The sequence below is a fragment of the Molothrus ater genome, chromosome Z, assembly GCF_012460135.2.
Source record: "Molothrus ater isolate BHLD 08-10-18 breed brown headed cowbird chromosome Z, BPBGC_Mater_1.1, whole genome shotgun sequence".
Classification (NCBI taxonomy): Eukaryota; Metazoa; Chordata; class Aves; order Passeriformes; family Icteridae; genus Molothrus; species Molothrus ater.
In genome coordinates, this window is record NC_050511.2 from 444649 (window position 1) to 465164 (window position 20516).

Below are 20516 nucleotides of genomic sequence, written 5' to 3' on the forward strand. Positions count from 1 at the left end.
AAGACACAGGCCCTTGCAGAAATGACTCATCCCTCTCCTCAGGAATTTGCCTCTAGAATAGTACAGATTACTTTCTCAGGTGCTGTCCATCTCCCTTGTCTGTAAGGGCACTCAAAGCCACTTAGCTTTTACATTCTCACAGCTAGCAGACACACAATATTCACCTCGAACCAATTCAGGATCCTGTGTCCTGCCTCCTTGTGAGGGCCCTGTTGTGCCACATCTAAATATGCACAAACCTGGTCTTGTGTCTGTTTTGCAGGTCTTTGAAACCCCCTCTGCTGAAATCTGCAGTGTGCCTCCAACACTCCTTCCCCAGGCTAAGGACCTGCTCCCAGAGCTGTGGAGTGTGACAATGGTGTTTGTGTCCAGTCTATCAAACGCCATTATCACACTAAATAGTTCCTGGCAGACAAGGCATCGGGTCAGGAAGGTTTGGGACCTCTTGCAGTCCATCTTCCCACCGTGCTGAGGAATAAATAACCGCGGTACATGCACAGGAGGATGACTCCGCTCCTTCTTTTAGAGGCAAAAGCACCAGAATATGGGAGAAATCCATATTCTCACACATGCACTTCCAGATCCCAACTGTAAAGCACACCAGACATCTTAAGGAATCATCACTATTCTGTCATCATTAGGAATGTGGATTTCCTTGGCATTAATAGGGCTGTGTTTCCCTCTGAGAGGTCAGCTTGTGATTTTCATTGAACTGACCAGGACAATAAAGCTGAAGGCAATTAGCCAATAGAATGAAACTCCATCTCTGACTTTGGGACCAAACTACAAAATACATTTGGAATATTAATTGGCTGAGATGCTCATGGCATTTTTCAAACAGAACACTTCCCAAAATTCTGATAAAAATCTATTGCCTCTAACTTGAAACACCATTTATCCAATGCTTTCAGCTTTGTTCCCGTCCCACCATGCTCAAGCCCCTTGCCTTATGCTCTAAACCTCCTGTTTTGGAAACAGTCACAATGTCCTCACAGAAATTCTTCTGAACGCTATTGTAAAGAATAGGCATCATCTGTAGGAACTTCCAAAAGCCAGGTACCAGCAGTGCACTGAGAAGCCTCAATCCCACTGAACAGTCCAAGATTTGTTATGCTCTGATTTGCAATGGAAGTGGTAACTTTAATATTCATCAGTGTGTTCCAAATTTCACCTTTCCTGACTTCTAGTTCTAAATAACCCAGCATGCATGCATATGCAATACTGTGCAAACCTTGTACTTGGCATCTTAAATATATTGATGCTTCCATAGCAGCTGAACCACAGGGCCATGGATGTAGACACCGAGATGTTCTTCTCCAACACCAGTCTACAGAAGTCTGTAAGGAAATCCAGGAGATGGCTTAATTTGTTTCCAAAACCTTGTCCAGTGTTAAATCTCAGGCACCAAGAGCAGAGGATCAGCTTCTTCCTTGGTTGCTGGCATCAGCATCAGGATGATTCCAAAACAATGTCAAAAGGCAAAAGACTAAAGTTATCCCCTCAGGTCACTGGTGCATATCACTGCTCCATGTCCTCAAGAGTAGTTTCATAAGTGGGATAGTGAGACTCAGTGCTCTGAAGAAATGAAGTCTCTAGGTTCTCTTGCCTTCTTGGGCACCATTTTCTTTACTGTTGATGAGTTTGGCAGATTTTTGCTTTTAGTGGGTGTTGCTTTCCTCTGTTTTTGATGAGTGGTTCGGAGAGATTTCAGCCCCAGCATCTCACAGTACTCATTGCACTGGTGAAGGGCTCTGAACTGCTCAATGAAGGAAAAGGAGCAGTTGCCTTTAAACCCCTTGTATCTGTAGTAACAAAGGGAAAACAAAAAAAAAACAACAAACCAAATGGGAATTCAAGATTCATTTTCAGCACAGGGAGGCAGAGCATGACTGCTGACTCATAAGCAACTTGAAAGCAATAAGCAAGTCTCTTTTACCCATGCTGGCTTGAGAAGCATCAACTGCCAAAGAAACTCAGACTGGGTCATTGGGAGGTGAGAGGAACCAGATAACAAATGGTGACACAAGAGGGAAAAGCATTAGAAGCAAAGCTCTCTGGGCTGGGTCCTGGCACTGTCTTTCATGGCATTAAGTTGGGAATAAAATTGTCTGCTGGCTACCTTTCTCAGTAACACACACACACAGGAAATCCATGCTACATCATTCTCTATGAACAGCTCTGGTGGCCACCATGAAGAAACAAGGTTGCTGTACAAGGAGTTTCAGAACTAGAAGCTGTTTCCATTTAAACATGCACATCATTTCCAGGCTATGCTGCTCCCCTTCCCCTGGCTGCCTACAGGATCTCAAGGAGCCAAGCCCCTCAGGGAAGATGAAGGAATGTTCCTGAGGAAGGCAGTTTCATCCACCCCCCACTGTACCTCCCACCATGAGAAGAACAGGGCACATGTATCCCTCTTCTCCTCACCCTGCTCTGGATGCTGACAGTCCTCCCAGGGCCTGCTTTTTAAGCTGCATCAGCTTATTTTAAAAGGTGCACCTGCTCTTCAAAGGAGGCTTTTTGGTTAAATTCTCAGGATGGAGAAGGAAAAAGAAAGGCCAGGGGGCTCCTCTCCTTTTTTAACCTTAATCAGAGCCTGTTTTACCCTGTTCTCTTGGCTTGCTGGACATCCAGTGTCCTCAGAGGTGAACTGTGAGTTGTGACTGCACAAAGCCAACCAAATAAGATTTGGTTCTTAAATGAACAGAGGATGCTCATTCCCAGCATCCAGAGAACATCCTTCCTCAGGCAGACTACACAGTGCTAGAGAGAATACTGCTGCTCTGAGAAGTCAGGCTCCTGCTGACAGACAGACCCTGCTCTGGAGACCCCACTCAGCTGGCCCTGAACAGCAGGTGAACCTTGAAGGGATTTTCCCCTCCTCTCCTCTCTGTGTTTGTTTAACCAAAGCAGGTTGAAGAGCCATGTCATTGTTACCCCAAGACTGTATCCTGGAGTCCAGCAGGGTCATCAATGGTTTTCTTGCTGCCTTGGAGAAATCAGAGACTTCAGACTTCACTGAGCTGCTCTCAAGAGCTCACAGATATGTGTTGTGTTGGTGGATGCACCAGACACACCCACAGAACAGGAATTCCACAGGCAAACAAACCTGCTCTCATCAAGAGAATTTCTTCTATCCAGCACCAAACCAAACTAAATCTTCCTCAAATCTGAAGGGGAAATGTTGGATTTGCCCTCAGGCTTAAACTCCCCAGTGCCTCTTGTTACCATGTGGAGTAAATCTAAACTTGTCAGTGCCCTGGAACCAGGCAGAGTTTCAGATCCAGACTTGGCAACCAGCACTCCAGTTAATGACCATGACCATGGGTTACTGTGCTCCTGATTCCCTCCTTTCTGTGCACTATTCCTGGGTAAATCTCTGGGCCCTAATGCACACTGCGTGCACAGAGCCAGGCACCGTGCTGTGACATTTTTGTTTCCATTCGCCAGAGAGGCTACAGAGCAGCTGATTTTAAGGCTCAGGAGCAGCACTGTGGCCGCATTAAAAATGCTTCCCTCGCGTTCCTAGATCCACTTCGCCCTCTCCTGACAGAACTGCAGTGCAGCTCCTGCAGCACATTCACCACACCACTGCTTTGGGCTCCTCTGCTTTTCAGTTCCCTGGCAAAACACACAGAGCGAGGACAATAGATCAAAATTCCTTCCTCCACACATCGTGGACTCTGTTTTGGAGTACAGAAGAGATATGTTCTATGTCCCCTCTGCCAGCACGGTGCAAGACACACCAGTCCCACTCTGCATTTCTGGCTCAGTAGAACCATGTGTTCCCCCTTCATGGGACCAGGTTGGGTGTGTTCAGCAGCTCGGCTGAACACACCCAAAGCAGCAAGACCCAGCAACACACAGGAGTTCTGGGCACTGAGTTGATTTTCCCCACCCATGTTCACAGAATTAAAAATCCAACTGCAGACATTAATACAGAGATCTTCTTTCCAGAAAAGGAGCATGCAAACAAAATACAGGACCAGGAAAAATCTGTCATCTTGCAGGGATACCATTAGCTAAATAACAAACAAAATTATACTCAACATTTTCAGGAGGTTGTTCATTTAGAGAAATTGTTTTCCTTTCTATATGCCTGAGGTGATCCTTACTACAGCTTGCATTGTGTGCTCACTTCATCCTCCCCAACACAATGTGTGTTTTTATAGGAATCACTTCCCACAGTGAGCTGGACAACATTCACTGAAGCATTTTTATAAATCTTCTGATTCCTGAGAACGGTGTTGCCTAAATAAAACATTTATTACTCTTTTGGTTTGTAACAGGATGATGTATGTTCATTTCAACTGCTTTTACTTTGGATCTACAGCTGCAAGAGTAAATCAGTAAATCAGTCTAATTGAATGGATGCCAGCCTGAAAATGTTCAAGATTCTCCCAGAATATTCTAGAGTCACATTTTTAATAATGTTGTTATATAATATAATATTAATAACACTCTAATAATTTAGATGATATTGTGAGGTTTCTTCTTGTATCCCAGGTATACCAACAAGGTCCTTAGAACAAAGGCTGAACACATGATCAGATCTTCTTTCTCCTGCCAGATTCTCAAAGGAGAATATGAAATTAAAGCACTTACCCCCATCCCCTTTCCCTGTCCAGCAGCCACTGCCTACTCCTATCCACAGCTCTGCTGGCCTGTGTTACAACTAGAAGCCTTAATTAACTTAAGAGAAGTGGACTAAAGTTAGAATATTACAGGTCTACATCTTTACACATACACTTAAGTTTCCCCAAAAGAGCTGAAGCCTTTGCAACACCACTAGAAAATAGGCTCTAGCAATGCCCTGAATAATCTTTTGTTAAGGCTCAGAACTGCTGTTTTTGAGAGAGAAAGGGGAGAGATACCATCAAATCCCTTCACAATTGTCCTTGTTTATCAGGGAAGTGGCCAAAACACAGCATCCCACTGAGAAGAGTCTTTATAAAAGCTTGTGTCACAAATACATATCCCAAAGTTCTGGCACTTTTGCTGGCTGCGGGAGTGATTCCGGGGCGCCTTTTACGCTGGACTGCAGCCAGTGCTGGCCTCGTGTGTTCAGCCCTACCTTCCTCCAGCTGATGGACCACCAGGAGCCTTACCTGCTGTCATCAGAACCCTTCGTGTCACTTGTGAAATGCCCTTTGGACAAGCCCGTTTCAAGGGAGGCATGCAGGAAAAACAAAGCTCAATCTACAGGGTAGCCCAATTCTTTCATAACAAAATAAAAGTGTTTCCTTTACACCTTTACAGGCGGGTTTTCCATAAATATGAATACGAAGAAGTTAAAACACTTAGATAAGGACTGTTTTCTTCTAAAGTTAAAGCAAGAATGAATTTCCAGTGCACCCTCCCCCATCCACATTTAACTGTGAAGAGACAGAGGAGTAAAGCACAAGCATGCTGCTGAGAAATCGCGTTCACTCACCCTTTGGCCAGGGTTGCTATGCCAACATCCGTTAACTTCATCCCTACACCTGCAAGACAGCAAGGAAAACACAGAGCTTAGCTTATACTGGAATTTCTAGGACAATATTCACATATGGAGGCGTTAAATATTATTTATTGAGTGAGTCACATTTTTCACTTTAATTATTTGTCACTTTTTTTTTCAAAGCATTTTAAAGCACCCCAGTCAAGAAGAGGATGCTCTCTGTGTCACCAGCAGTTTCTAGAAGTCAGGCTCATGCCACTATTTTACAGTTGTCAGGGTGATCAACAGCACAGCTTGTTTCCTGTGCTAGGATTTTGTTCTTTCTCCTTCCTTTAAATTACTTCAGGGATCTTGTTTAGATGCCTTTTTGCTATTTTTTCTGCCTTCACATGTAAAAGAATATAGGATGTTTCCTAAGATTCCAGCTTTTTCTGTTTTTCTTCCCCTGTTCCAAATATATTGCAGGACTGAAGAGGAGTCACACCCATGGGAGCTTAGCAAACATGAGGATGTTTCTTCACTATTCTTTTTGAAGGAACATATTTCTTCAAAACTAGCCAGAACCCAAATGTGGAGCATTCCACTGCTGAGCGATTGTTGGTGAGTATTCAAATACAAGCAAAGAAAGGGGAAGGACTAGGGTGTCATTAACACCTGAAGTCTTTCGCTCAGCAGCTATTTCATTAATCTCTGGGTAGTGAGAGAAAAAGGCGGATTTGGCTCATACTGAGTGCCCAGATTCACTAAGGTACATGCAAAAGAACAACTCCTCCATTAAGAGTGTAAGATTTAGTTTCCTTTTCCAAACTGCCCTCTTACAAGAACACAAGCTTGATAAAAATTGCCCCTACTCAGACAACTCACCTTGCAGGTCAGTGACAAGCAAGTTCCCATTGGTCTTCTCATACACCCAGTGCTGAAAGGTGCAACACTTCTGGCCAGCCTCTGAGTCTCTTCTCAGGAAATTCACTTCCTTGCCATCCTTGACAGAGTATTTCACAAACTCCCCAACCAGCTCCTCCTCCACTGTGGCATAGGGGATGTTATTAGCAGGGCGATGAATAAGAAAAATCTGAATGATTCTGAAATCAAGGGATAGAAACTAATAAAATCCTGAGAATTCTTTCAGTAAAAGGATAAGAAACAGACAAAAGTGGCCAGTGATCTCAGAGAGTGAATGAACAGCTACCAACTCTAAACCAAGCTGGAAGAGCTGTAACACTGGTCCCAGGTTTCCTCTTTCCTCTTTAGTCCTAGCAATCAGTGGGTTGCCATGGCACAGGGTGGTATACATAAGCATATATGTATATAAAATATATATTTATACTCACTCTGGTACTTCTCCAAAGCCTTCCAAGGGTTCAGCTTCAGCTGCATATAACTTTGCATACTCTCTCGCAGTATTTTGGACATAGCATTCCTGTATTACAACAGACATGCCTATGCGAATATTGCTCAAAACATTCAACAGATCATCTGTCTGAATCTGAGGGCAGCTTTGGCCCACAAGTCTGGATGACAGAGGCCAAGGCAGCTCACCTGCAGTGCCAGGCTGTAGTTCTTCTGCAGCAGCTCGTCCCTGCTCTTGGTGCCGTAGGTGAGGGCGCTGTGCACCTTCAGCACGCAGGGGTGGCCGGGGGCGAAGGCGGGCGCCAGCCCCTGCAGCACGCGGCTGCGGAAGGCTCTGCGGTGCATCCCCTCACCGAAGTGCAGCCCCTCTGTCATTATTGCTCCATGCAGTGTCCCACCAAAGTAGCTGGAGCTGAGGGGGTCTTCTCTGAACATCAGCTGCATGAATTCGATTTCTTCCACACCTAAAAAAGAACAGGAATCTCTGCAGGCACGTGGAGGGGTGGGCATGGGACAGCAGATGCATCTCTCCAGAGAGGAGGAAAAAATGCTCAGTGGAAGCACAAATTGTGTTCCTAAGGGCTGGGACCCCAAGCAGCTCCTGAGAGGCAGCTGCTTGCCTGTATCTAAAGCCAGCATGGAGAAAGGTGGCAGCTCAGGATCATAAGGAGAGAAGCCAGAGTGCAGCGAGCAAATCTGTTACAGATGAAATCAAGGAAGACTCTGGACTTCACCCCTTTAAATGATCATTGGAATCCAAATGCAAAAAAATTCACAAGGGGGAAAAAAGTTAAGCACTGAGAGAAACTAAAACATCCTAACTGCACTTCAAGTGTCTCTAATAATAACATTTCAAGGACCATCAGTAAAGAGGATAAATAGGAGAACTGAACTACACAACAAAGAATTCCTTCCAGCTGTCCCTTGCAGTTACCTCTGGTTTAGCCTCTGTACACTATTGCTTCTCTTCAAAGCACAAAGGAAACACTGCACAGATAAGGCCAGAATTAGAACACTCCTTAATTCCACCTAAAATTCTCTGATTAAAAGTTATACAGTGCTGCTACATGAAAAGTCCTGTCTTTATTTTGCACAACAGAATAAATGCTTAATTTTAATTCTTCAAGGAAAAGAAAGAAAAGTCATCATGCCAACTGAAGGTCTGGATCTCTGCAGGCTGTTCAGGAATGACAACCCCACTGGCAAGGCACTATCTTTAGCTGCAGCACAGGCCACATGCCCGGTGTCACTGAATACCAGTTAACACACAGGGAAAGCATTCCAAAGCTCCATGCCCGCCTTGCTCCTGGATACAGTTACACAGCAGGTGACCTGCAAGAACCATGTGTTTGTGCCAAAGAGCTGCCAGTGTGTGGATGTGTGTGTCTCTGTATGATGCCATGCAATGCTACTTCACTTTATATTTACCTTCATAACTCAGAAAACTTGAAAGACGTTCCAGTACTAGGAGGAAACAAAATTAAAAAAAAAAAGAATTTTGTAGTAAAAAACTCTGAATGGAAACTGTCATTGTCATTATTATTAATCAAAACTCTAAAGTGGGGCTTACCTGCAGCAGTCAGATGAAATTCAGCAGTCACCTTTCCATACATGTTATTCAAGCAGCAATAATACATCCCCTGGTCTTGGTAACTGGCTTCAGCTATTTCCAGAGAGACGGGAGAGTCATCCTGGGCACTGCAACAGAGCATTTTGTGCTATCACATATTTTACCTGTTTCCACTGGAAAAACTGATAAATTTGATCTCTCTGCACTATTTGTTAAGACACAGCACAATTATTTAGCAGATAATGACATGTATTAATACTGCAATTAATATTGCAATACAACAATCAAAATCAGAAGAGTTAAAACAAGAAGAATCAGAATAGAAAGTTTAAGCAATTCATGCAACTTTTTCTCTCCACTTAAAAGAACATCTAAGAAGAATCCTTCCTACAAAATTTTTCATTTTCTCAGAAGTGAGCATTTTGATGGAAATGTATTTTCTTTCTTTTTTTTTTCCTGGATAATGTTAATTTTGTATTTTTGAAACATTCTAAAGAGTTTTTTAGATCAGAATACAGAATTACAAGGAAAATATCCGAATTACAAGGAAAATAACTAATTTCATTAAAATGGAAAGGGTAGATGCTGTTAATGCCCTTAAGAAGTTTTTATTTCCACCCTTCTCTAGGTTAAATGAGGTTCAAACCTCTTTGATATTTTTTTTTAATCTTGATGACACTGGCTATGAACAAGCTGAGAGGTGATGTAGCACAAACTGTGAGCAGTTTCAATGCACTGTGAGAAGATCTGCCTCCTATGGATAGCAGTTACCCCGAATCTCCCAGTCCTTCAGAAGCATTCCCTTACCTTCTCTGCAGCCGAGCCAGTACCTGGGAATCTTTAGTCCATGTGATGGTGGAATCACCATGAATGTCACCAAACTGACAGCACAGCTTAATACTTCCAGAGCAGTCGGGGAATAACTCTGCTTGGATCTTCTTCAGCAGCCTGGGGGCTTGAAACAGAAGAACCACAGTTTAGGATTTGAAGACAATTACATTGTTTTGGCATTTTAACATTTCACGTTAAGAACACAAATGCTGAAATCCTCGGTAAGTAATTATGACTTCTTGTGTCTCAATACTAATAACTAGTAGAATTTTTTAGGCTGATCACAGCCTGGGGAAAAGTCCCAAAAGGTCCTGCCAGCCTGGACCTCTGCTAGGACTTTTCACGGCCTCACAGAACACTCCAGTGTCTTTGCACATGGTCATGGTGCAGGGCAGGGGGCTGGAGGGGACTTGGAAAGAAAAGGAATTGACATGGACTTAGAGAAAGGTTTTGGGATCACAACAGAGCCCCGCCTCAAGTGGCACATCCCTGCTCGATGCAAGAGATGTAAAATGCAAGATGTTTCGTTTCCAACTGTGTTAATTCTGAGCTGTTGCACTCTAAACAAGGTAGCATGGCATGTGCCCCTCGGGGATCCCATTCCTGCAGATTGCTGTGTACTGGTGTTACTCCAGTAACACGCAACTTAAAGGGTCAGGCACACTGCCATGGTTTTCCCCATTCCCAGTTCCAGGCCCCATCCAGTCCAGGTCTCCCCACTGGACTAGCAGTCCCTGAGTCCTGGGGCATGTGAACCTCGCTGTATCAGGGCTAAAGTGACACAGACAGGACCTGACAGCTCTGGAAATAGAACTAATGGCTCCAGGTTCCTGGCCTGGCCCGCCTTCTCTCCTGCAGCTGAAATAATGCAAAAGAACACTGAGTATATTCCACAGCAACCAAACCAGCCTTCCCATAATGCCAGGGAAAGGGCCACAACTGTGCTCTAGACCACAGACATACTTCAGTCAAGACTGAGGCAGAGCAGAAACAGGTGAATAAAATTCACTGCATTCACATGCAGCCTGAATGTTTAAAACATTTTGCAAGTGCAGCCTCAAGCAATGGAAACAGGTCAGGCATTACACAGTCACTGCAGTTTGCTTGCCCTGCTTTGAAGGAATGTGTCTCTCCTCCCACACATCTGGAAAAGGGATGCATCTTTGAACAGAGACAAGTCTGGGGTTTTTTAAAATGTGATTAGAAAAAGTAGAAGTCTCATGAGACCGCACAGTAATTAGAGTGTGTGAAAAGCTCCACAAATGTGTAGCTTACCTTTAGTCACTGTTCAGTCTTGCTCTGAACTATTAAATCATTTTACGATGTGAACATGAAATGTCATGTCAGAAGGTAAAAATAAGACCTTGGTCCTTGCAAACTACCCATAGAAACAATGAATCCCTCATCTGCCCAGCAGTCACAACCCTGCTACAGTGTTAGCAACCTTCTAGAAACTCTGGCAGCAACCTGGATCTCCTTTCCATTATATGTTTCCTCTGTCAGTTTAATATTACTCATTTCATCCGTGTCATTTTTGCAGCAGGGCAAAGAAATGCAGAACCAGTCAGAAGTCAGCACACAGGACCTCAAAACATTGTTTATCAGTGGTACCCTACTGCTAACAATAATACTTTGCTAGTAATAAATCCTTTGGTAGCCAAGAGGGGGGAATTGCAGCTGGGAGCTGCAATGCAGGAGCATAACTGGGAACACAGCCCTGTGGGAAGAGAACAAGTAGTGGGCTTGCAGCTGCTACGTGGTGTGTAGTTATGTGGCACCATTATGCTGTTCCTCCATGCAAAGTTACTCCAAGAGGCCAATGAGGCAGTGATTATTTTAAATAGGCTACAAAGCTCATGAATTGAATATACTTGCCAGCTGGGAAAAGGGTTTATCTCTGTGGCATGGGCACAGCACTCATTACTAAGTGCACAAATCTGGAAATAAAGCTCCATGAGGGCAGGACACCTTTAGCTGACTGAGTCAGTCTGAAAGAGGCTTGCAGTGCCTTTCAATAATCTTAATTTTCTACTGTAGCCAGAATGATGGCAAAGGACAGAAAAGAAAATCCATTTTCTCTTACCTTTGCTATCTTTTTTCAAAATGAGTTTCCTTTGCTCTTTTCTATCCTCTTTATGAATCACACCTCCCTCGCTCTTGCCAGACTTTTTAACGCAGCTGGTATCCTTGCTGACACTTCCCCTCTCCTCCAGCCTGGGTTTTTTGGACAGAGTTGCTGGTGGTAATTTCTTCTTAGCTCCAGCAGCTACATGCCCGCTCTTTGTTGTGTCCTCTTTACATTTGATGGGCTCAGGCTCTGCAGCCACTGGTATCTGGCAGGATTTTGACCCTTCCTGATTTCTTTGACTTTCTGTGTTGACTGGGAATGGATCAAGCGTGGTCCACGCCAAAGAGAATGATGGAGTTCTTCTGCGGGGTGGTTGTTCTTGAAAACGCTGGTTGTTCCCTGAATCAACTGGTGGCAAATTAACTAAACCACTTACCACACTCTCTTCTGTCCTGACTTCCTCCATTTTATCATACTCAGTGGATTTAACTGAATTCTCAGCCTTGGCTATCTTGCTGGAAGGGATCAAGTCAGGACAAGTCTGCTCTGTGTTAATATTCATAATCTGTTTCGGAGCCTGGGAGCCAGTCAAAGTGTGCAAAGGAGCCTTTGCTTCAGCTTCATCTGGGTTATCTTCAATAGCTCTTGGAATCTCATGGTCATTTTCACACAAGGCTGCTTCTCCTTTGGTTTCTCCAGGGACCCTCTGGAACAGACCCTTCAATGACTTGCAGGAAATTTCCAATGTAGTTAAATTTCTGTTTACTTTGACTCCAGTTTGTATGGATCCAGTTTTTCCCTCATTTCTTGTGGCAGGACACGCCACTGCAGATCCACTGGGAAGGCTCTCTGAGTGGCTTACAGATGTGGGGAAGGGCAGGGTTTTGTTTCCAAGCAGCTGTTGGGAATGTAGCCAATCCCGGGCACCTCCATCGTCCCCACTTGCTGTGCTGTGGTGCTCACTTGGAGCCTCCCTGGGCAGCGGGGCACTGGCTGATGTTACACTTCCAGCTGCATAGGTGGGATTTTTTGAAGAATCTATTTTTAACCCTTCATCAGACCTGAAGGTGCTGTCTACAGAAAATGAATGCTGTTCTGCTGTATTACAAGGGGAAGCTGCAATCTGACTCTCTGAAACCTGACTAACTCCTGAGTCACAGGAAGCTTCAGCCCTGTGTTCCTCAGGTATGCAAATCTCTCTCTGTTCTCCTCCTGGTTTACATGGCTCACAGCTGGGAACTTCTAGATAAAAATCTCTTAAAAATGGCTCCCCAGAAGAGGGAGAGACTGCCCCTTCTTGTTTTGCTATTTCTGTCAGTTGGTCTGTATTTTGGGGTAGATTCTTATGTGTTATGGTTTTGTGAATCTGAATTAAATTAGGCGATTGCATTACATTACTGTATTTCTGTGTATTAGAAACAATTTGAAAATCCTGACAGCCATTATTTTTTGAAAGATGGTAGCCGTCAGAATTAGTGAAATTTGGTGCACTCAAGCCTGAATGATTTCCTTTTTCTTGTAAATTCACTACACAACTTTTATGGATGGAGTTAACAGAAGAGTGTTCTGCATGTGTAAACTGGCTGGTATTTTCACTGGGGAAAATATCTTCCTCTTCAGGGAAATACGCCCGTTCTCCTCTCACTGGATAGCAGTCTGTAAAATGACAGCCTTCTCCAGGTATAGACTCATTTGTCATGGCTGCGTTGTATTCAGTGTGAAGGAACTGTCCAACTGTCCCATGTGACATATCTGGTATGTCAGCTTTGGGACATGCTAAATTACCACTCTGAGTACTTTGTAACCCTTGAAGAGAATCTGCTTCACATGTTTGGGCAGCACTATTAACAGCAGGCTTCCCTTCCCAAGCCACAGTGGATCCATTCCTGCCCGTGGCCATTGGCTTTGGCTCCAAGCACTCCTGGGTACTTAGGAGGACACTGCTTGCTGAAACACAAATGGATGGTGTTTCCCTCTCATTCCCGATGCCAGAATTTAGACAGACACCATCTGTTCCTACCACTTGTGCAAGACAAATGTGTCCTATGGATGCACTCTCGCATGCTGCAGCTCTCTGCAGGAGGATATCAGAAACATTGCAGTCAGCCTTCTCAGCTCTGGGGTTATGAGCTGGTTCTGTGATGGGCCCCTGCTCTTCTATCAAATCCATTGGCAAAGGATGATTGGAACAGGTCTCCTGCACAAAGTTCAGTTCTGTGACTTTGATATCTGTCAGCCTCGTACCTAAACTTGGGATGCCTCTGTTTTCAAATGGGATTTGATAGTCTGAGTCATCTTCATGAAGAAGTTTCCACAGCTTGTCATGCACTGCAGATATATCAGCATCTCCTTTGCACTCAGGTTCTCCAGATTCCAGGACTGACTTGGGATTAGCTTCAGACACAGCCTCATCGGCTGATGCGCTGCAGAGAATATCTGGGTTACTGCTCTCATGTATGTCAAGCCCAGGCCTCTGCTCTCCCTCCCCTGGCTCATCACACAGCTTTGCAGAAGAGAGAACAGCACACAAGCATTCCTGTTTATCAGGAAGAGAGTCCATATCCCATAGACGAGAAGGAGAAATGTTATTCTTTGACATTTTGCCATTCCTAATAATATGTTGTCCGGAGAAGACCTGTTGGTGACAACCTTCTCTCTTTTCACAAGGAGCACAGTGAAGAGAAGAGATCTGTAAATCTGCATTCCTCACTTGCAGTGTGTTTTCAGCAGAGAGCTGGCTGGTTCCTGCACTCTCACAAGTGCTGAGGATGCCTTCCTTTTCTGTGCTGGGCTCCATACAGAGGTTCTCACAATTCTGGGTAACGCTTTTAAGATTAGCACCTTGACTCTTCAAAGAAGGAAAATAGAGCAACGTAATTAAAAATTAGAACTACAGCTTGACACAGGCCTAAAGACTTGCATTTTTTAACTTTTTTTTTTTAATATATTTGTCAATAGTCAAATTTCTGACTTGTAACTATCAACATAATGGATTGAAATCAACCTCCTGGGTCTGAGTCTGAAAGTGTTGCTCCTTAGAGAAGGATTTGTAATGAAGCTAATCAATTCTACCTCACAGTTTCTCACTGTTTTTTAAGCAGAAATAGTTTTGCAAGGTAATTTTCCTTTGCAAGCAAAGTCCCCATGTTATATTTATATCCCTCTGTTTGTACAAATGGAGTGTAACAAACAATCCCCAGAATACAGACTAGAATACAGACCCACTGTCTCTGGATCTCAGCTCCCTCAAATCCACTAGATTTGGGACTGCTTTTACTTTATATTGTTCTCCAGCAATCTGCCTTAGTGGATCTTACCACTTCCCTGTTTCATGCAATACCACTCAAATTCCCCTTTCCTAAAATGACACTCTCTTTTAAATGGCACACCTGCCCTGGAGCAGCTGAAATACCTCAATATCTGTAGTTATTTCAACTGCTTTAGACAGGTGAAACAAAAGACCTGAGCTGTGCTTTATCCTGAAGAGTGACAGGCACATCCTGCCAGCCTCCTGCTATTCCTGCTCAAAGGAAGAAAAAGAGGAAGAACTATAATATTTTAAAGGCCAGAAAGTGAAGAACTATAATATTTTAAAGGCCAACAACACAGAGCAACAGGCTGACCATGCACAGCTGTCAGGAGTCCATGCTCTAAAGCAGTATAGATTTTCTAAGGGATTTTTTCTTGGTGTGTCTTCCAGGAAAGACTGGAGCCAACTTAAGACATGGGCAACAAAATGGGATGTTCACTGTCATTCCTAGGGTAGATCCTACTGAATGAGCAGGGCTGGTGTCATGAGCTGCAGTGACTCCACTCAGGACTCCCCTGCTTGCTCTGACACAGAGCTGCAGCCGCTCTGGCACGGCTCAGGCCCGGACCATTGCCTCGCAGCACCGAGCTCTCATCTCAGCCAGATGCCCAATTACCTGTGTCAGTTCTGCTTCTCCCCCCTTTGGATAACAAAATTCAAAATTATCTAAAAGTGACAGAAATCTGTCTTGGCAAGGTCAAACCAAAGATCTCAGATTTTATGTGAACAGGCTGTTCTGATATGGAAAAAAAGAGAATAATGGCTCTGTAACCCAGGAGTGACAGGAGCACCTTGTGCCAAGAGTGCTAACATTGACCACTGACAGGGACCCAAGGGTGCTGACCACTGACAGGAACAGGGCTCTGGCTGAACACTGAACTCTGACAGGAACAGGGCTCTGGCTGAACACTGACAGGAACAGGGTGCTGGGTGACTGCTAACAGAACCAGATTCCCAATGACAGCCAGAAAAGCCTCCTGGGCTCTCTGTACACTATGTAACATCACACAGCTGGCACCTTTGGTGTCTTGGACCTATTATTAATGAAGTTGCTCTGAAGCAGCAGGTAAATAAAGAATTTCACCTGAGGCTAGGCCATGAGGTCGTGAAAGGAGTGAGGAGGCTCCCACTTTAACTGCCTAATGGAAGGAGAAGTCACTCAGCACAGCAGGTGCTGCACAAGACACACTGCAAAGGTTGTTCCAGTTTGAACTCTTGGCGCCAAGGGGAAGTGTAAATCCTTGGGTCATTAGTGCTGTGATCCCGTGGCTGCTCAGTACCCCTCAGCAGACCTGATTCCCACATGGACAGGGAAAATATCACACCCTTCCAAAGCAGTCAGCTGCGGGGTTTGCTGTGAGCCCCTCCCCTTGCTCCCGCAGAGCACTCTCACTCTGGGCTCCAGCAAACGCCCAAGGGTACTTCTACAGAAACCCGTGTGCAGCAATAGATTCGCTCTTACCTCTCTTAGATTACACAGGCAGATTTCTGAGGAGTTTCTGGCTTACTATATGGGTACTGTGAGAAGCTGTCCACGTTTTTCTAGCGCTCCAAAAAAGGGAGCAGTATTCAGGCGGGATGCTTTTGCTTGGCTCATTTTCAAGACCACATAATTTTGAAGCTACACCTGAATTTCACTGTCATACACACATGTTTAAAAATAGGGTTTGGTCTGTGCCCAGCTCTCATCCTTTTGTGTACAACAATACTCATTTTTTATCCAGTGAAAAATTTTGGCCATGGAAATGCAGACATACTGACTAGGCACAACAAGACTTTAAGGGGCTGCTCTGAAATTTATGCCAGGCACCTGACAGCTGCTCTTGACTAAGAGGCTTCTGGGATTTAAATTATTGCACTGGACTTGGGGAAAAGAAAGCAAACACAGCCTCTGGCAAACCACGGCCATACACCCTGTCAGGAAGCTCTGAGGAGGTTAATTCCAGTGAGAGGTATTCCCCATCATAAGGACATCATGTGGTCCTCAGATGGGATTGGAATTTTATGTACCATAAAACCAGAGAAACCTATGAGCATTTTTCAGGAAGAAGAATTCAGTGATTTCTGACTGCTGAAGATCACCCAGTGATGAGATTAAAGTCACTCTACTGTGACACTACAGAACTGGGAGATATTTTTCCCAAATGATCAGACAAAGAAAAGCATGTGCAACTGGAAAAATTTTTTTTGAGACAAATGAGGTTTTTTCTGTGCAATTAGCTACACAGCTTCAAGCTAGAAAAACTGGTGACAATAAGATTATTCATGATTTAATAGTATTTATATATCTTGAGTCCTTACAGTGTGAAATAAAAATGATGATTCAATTTTCCTACTTAGGAAAACTGGTAGAGCATCATACCAGTCTCTACAACTGTGGCGATTTCTCCAGCTCATTTTCTACCAACAGCATAAAATATGCAAGTACATGGACAGTACCACAGGGGTTTGAACTTTTAATTGGTTTGTGTGTATGTTTCAACTGTAATATCCAATTCTTTCATTGTTTTATTTTTAAAAATCACAGAGCTCCATTCACCTCTGTAACATGAACTCTCTGCATTGAATTCCCTTCGTTGTTACAAAACCAGAGCAAACCCCTGCTGATTTGGTTTAGGTTTCCAGCACCATTAGTGGAGAATGGTTTTGTTTGTTGCATATAGATTGAAAAGAAAGTAAATCAAAGCATTCTCTGCTCAAATACCAACAGGTATTTGAGAAACTTTCTGGGTTGAAAGAAGCATTACTTTGCTAAGACCTGTGCAATACCCTCCATATCAGATTTCTCTATCCAGCTGTCCAGAGGCCCATTAGTGCCTCTCACCATTATCAGGCTCACTCTATAATTAGAACAGCTTAGGCTTTACTTGGGCCTTTTCTAAACCCAGATTTCCCTCCCAGCCGTAGCTGTCATTCAGAAGTACATTAATAGTATCTTTCAAAGTAATTTTGATTTTACATTATTTTGTGACAAGCAGGAATAAATTGCATTGAGTTCAGCAGAGCAGCTCTTTGTGTTAAATGATAAAGACGTTACTTACCCCAAACGAGATGTTCTCATCTGGCATCTGGTTTTGCTCAGACGGCCCCTGAGTCCTTTTCCTTTCCCAGTGACTGTCTTTATCTGCCTCTTCTGTCGGACACAGAGCAGCCTGCATTTGCACACTCTCTGCTTTCTCGGGAATCTGTGCTGCACAGACACCTTCCTGACTGGGAGACGGAGCTCTGGATTCCCTACCTGCTGCTGCAGCCTGGAAAGGCTGTCCTATACTACTTACATATCTGCAAAGTTCTATAGGGTTTAACAGCTTGAAAAGGTTTCTCTTCAGACTTTCTGTTAAGGTACAGACAGCGTGCCGTGCATTTCCCTCTGGCACATTCCTTCTCCCCTCCTCCAGCAGCAGTGAGCTTTCCCCCAGCATGTCCCCATCGGGGCTGGTTTCTGTCCTTGTCCTGAAAGCCTGATCAGTGCAAGCAGCACCTATGCCATGGGCAGAGGAATCTACCTGGGCAGGGACAGTGTCCGTGGGCTTTGGTCCGTCCCTTGAGGAACCTGCAGCCAGATGGTCACTTCCATTAGTCTCTTCTTCACTTCTGGGATGTTCATTTCCAGTGGCTGCAGAAGCAACAGGCACTTGATTCTTCTCTTTGTCTTTCAAAATGGCACTTTTATCTCGGTGCTGTCCAACAGTGAGAGTCATCTCTGTCTGCAGAGATGACTGGCTGTACATAGAGGGGTCTCTCCTTACGTTTACTCCTTTGATTTTTGACTGATGCTCACAGAAGCCAATGGGGGTATCCATAGGCGTAGTGTTATCTGACACTTGGAACACACAAGGCATTTCACTGAGGAAGTAAGCACACCCATCACAATCCTTACCCAGTTTTAGATCATCTTCATCACTTTCCAATAAAAATTCTAATTTCTTTCTCCAGATTTCATCTTCATGCACTGTAAGCACATCTGAACATTCAAAGTACTCCAGGTCATCATCAGAAAAGTCATCACTTATGCTTGTTACTTTCTCTGCATAAATCTCCAGAAGAGCAGCAGAATTTTCAGAGCCATATTTTCCAAAATCAGTGAGATTACCTAGGGAAGTGTCTGCCTGCTCACCCAGCAGGGTGCTTAGAGGTCTGCCCAGCCCAGTCCTTTTACATGCCTGGACATCGGCCAGAGACTGAGGAGATCCAGAGTCTTGTGTGTTAAGGCAACAGTTGCCTGTGTGACAAGAGGTTACATCTGTGGGGTGGGAAGGCACCTGTCTGCTGCAGTACTCCTCTGCTCTTCCAGCAGTGACATCAACCACACCGTTAAAATGAAGCAGGTCATCACTATCCTCTGACAAAGCCCTCAGGCAGGAAAAAGTTGCCTGGGATTTAACTACATTCTTAACATCCATGTTGTCTTCTGTTTTAGGCAAGTGTCTTGAGGGATTTCTCAAGTGGAGACAAAACTCCTGCTTTGCTGAGTTTCTCAAGCAGTAAATGAATAATTTTTGAAGAGTCAGAACCTGATGAAATCAACACAGTCTCACCCTCACAGGGCAAACTCTTGCATTGTGCAAAATGTTTCCCATTTTCCTCATTCTACCCTGAAGACTGTCACAAGTTCATTTAGGACAACAACAAATTCTGCACAAGTTTTGTTCTTTGTATGTGGTTCTGGGTCAAGAAAAGTCATTCTAGCTCTCAATGAAGTGCAGATCTTGTTCTGTGTACCTGCAAGTAAAAGAAACGCAAAGCTTAAAATTACTTCTGAAATGGCTATAGATATTTTCTAAAAGGTGGTCAGTTGACACATATTTGCAAGCACTTTCAAAATAAGAAATCATTATTTAAGACCCAAGATCAGACATTAGGGCAGTAACCCTAACCTGGCTGTCTATGCAATGACACTGGCAGCACACTGCCAAGTGTCTGGACCGATCTGTGCTAGGAGGACAAAACCTTGAGCACACCCACACATCCGTGTGGCACCTCGACAGGGGCTCTAGTACACAGCCTTTCAACTTTTCTAAATGCAAAGAGGAACCTGCAGACAATGTACATTTCCACATAGACACCACTGCTACAGCTACCTACTGCTTTGGTGGTCACATTGGCACAACAGCAGGCTATTCCTTGGATTGGCATCATAGGGACGTAAATCCCAAACTCTGTTTGTAGAAATACCCAGAACGACCAGCCTGCTTAGACTTTATAGGGCAATTTCTGTTTAAAGAAATTCTCTTGTGCTCTGGCTTGATATTTGTCATTCCTGTGCTGAAAGAACATGAAATGAGGCAGGCTTGCTTCAATTTCCTGCTCATATCAAGTTTTCCCCTCAAGCAGGTGTGCAGCAGCACGGTGGTGTGGCAATGCTGAATTCACATAAAATCCAAGTGAGATACACCAAAAGGCTTCCACCAGCTGAATCCAAAGAAATGTGGAATAATTTCTCTCTTCCTGTAACAAAGCCCCTGTTTCCCTAGCATTCCCAAATGTTAGGATTTTAGATACTTGAGATGCTTTTGTACACTGCTAGGAGCACTCTGGTTCATCAGTCACCTTGAAAAAGGTGTGACATGGTAGCACTGGAAAAGTACTGTAGCAGTTTTGAGTCAATTTGACCTCCTGGACGATGCCAGACTAAGGGCTCTGAAAAAAAGTGACTACATTTATTCCAGAATCGGTGAAGAGCAGTAGGAAAAGCTTTCTTGCTGTGTAATCCAATGAAGCCATTTAAAGACACCTCTATTCATTCTCCTTTTCCTTCTCCCTGCTTCTGCTGGAATGATGCTTCCAGCCGATGTCCCTGCCCTGGCCCCTCAGCCCCCAGCACTGCCTCCAGAGCAGGGCCCAGCTCGGTGCCACAGGAGGGAGAGAGATGGAGCTGGGCTGAAGCCTGCTGGTGACACAGCAGCAGCTGCACAGCCGGCTGCAGTCTGCCTCTCCCTAAAGAGCA

The 20516-nt window shown here is 44.3% G+C and overlaps 1 protein-coding gene across 1 annotated transcript; it reads right to left on the minus strand.

Moving 5' to 3' along the window:
- Positions 1-817: 817 nt before the first annotated feature.
- On the minus strand, positions 818-19014 carry ALPK2 (alpha kinase 2). The gene is given in 11 exon segments (XM_036402519.2): positions 818-1680; positions 1682-1802; positions 5435-5483; positions 6305-6522; positions 6772-6860; positions 6980-7254; positions 8219-8254; positions 8361-8488; positions 9168-9315; positions 11275-14107; positions 17611-19014. Coding segments are annotated over 11 exon segments (5313 nt in total). The 5' UTR covers positions 18973-19014; the 3' UTR covers positions 818-1626.
- Between the last annotated feature and the right edge of the window lie 1502 nt (positions 19015-20516).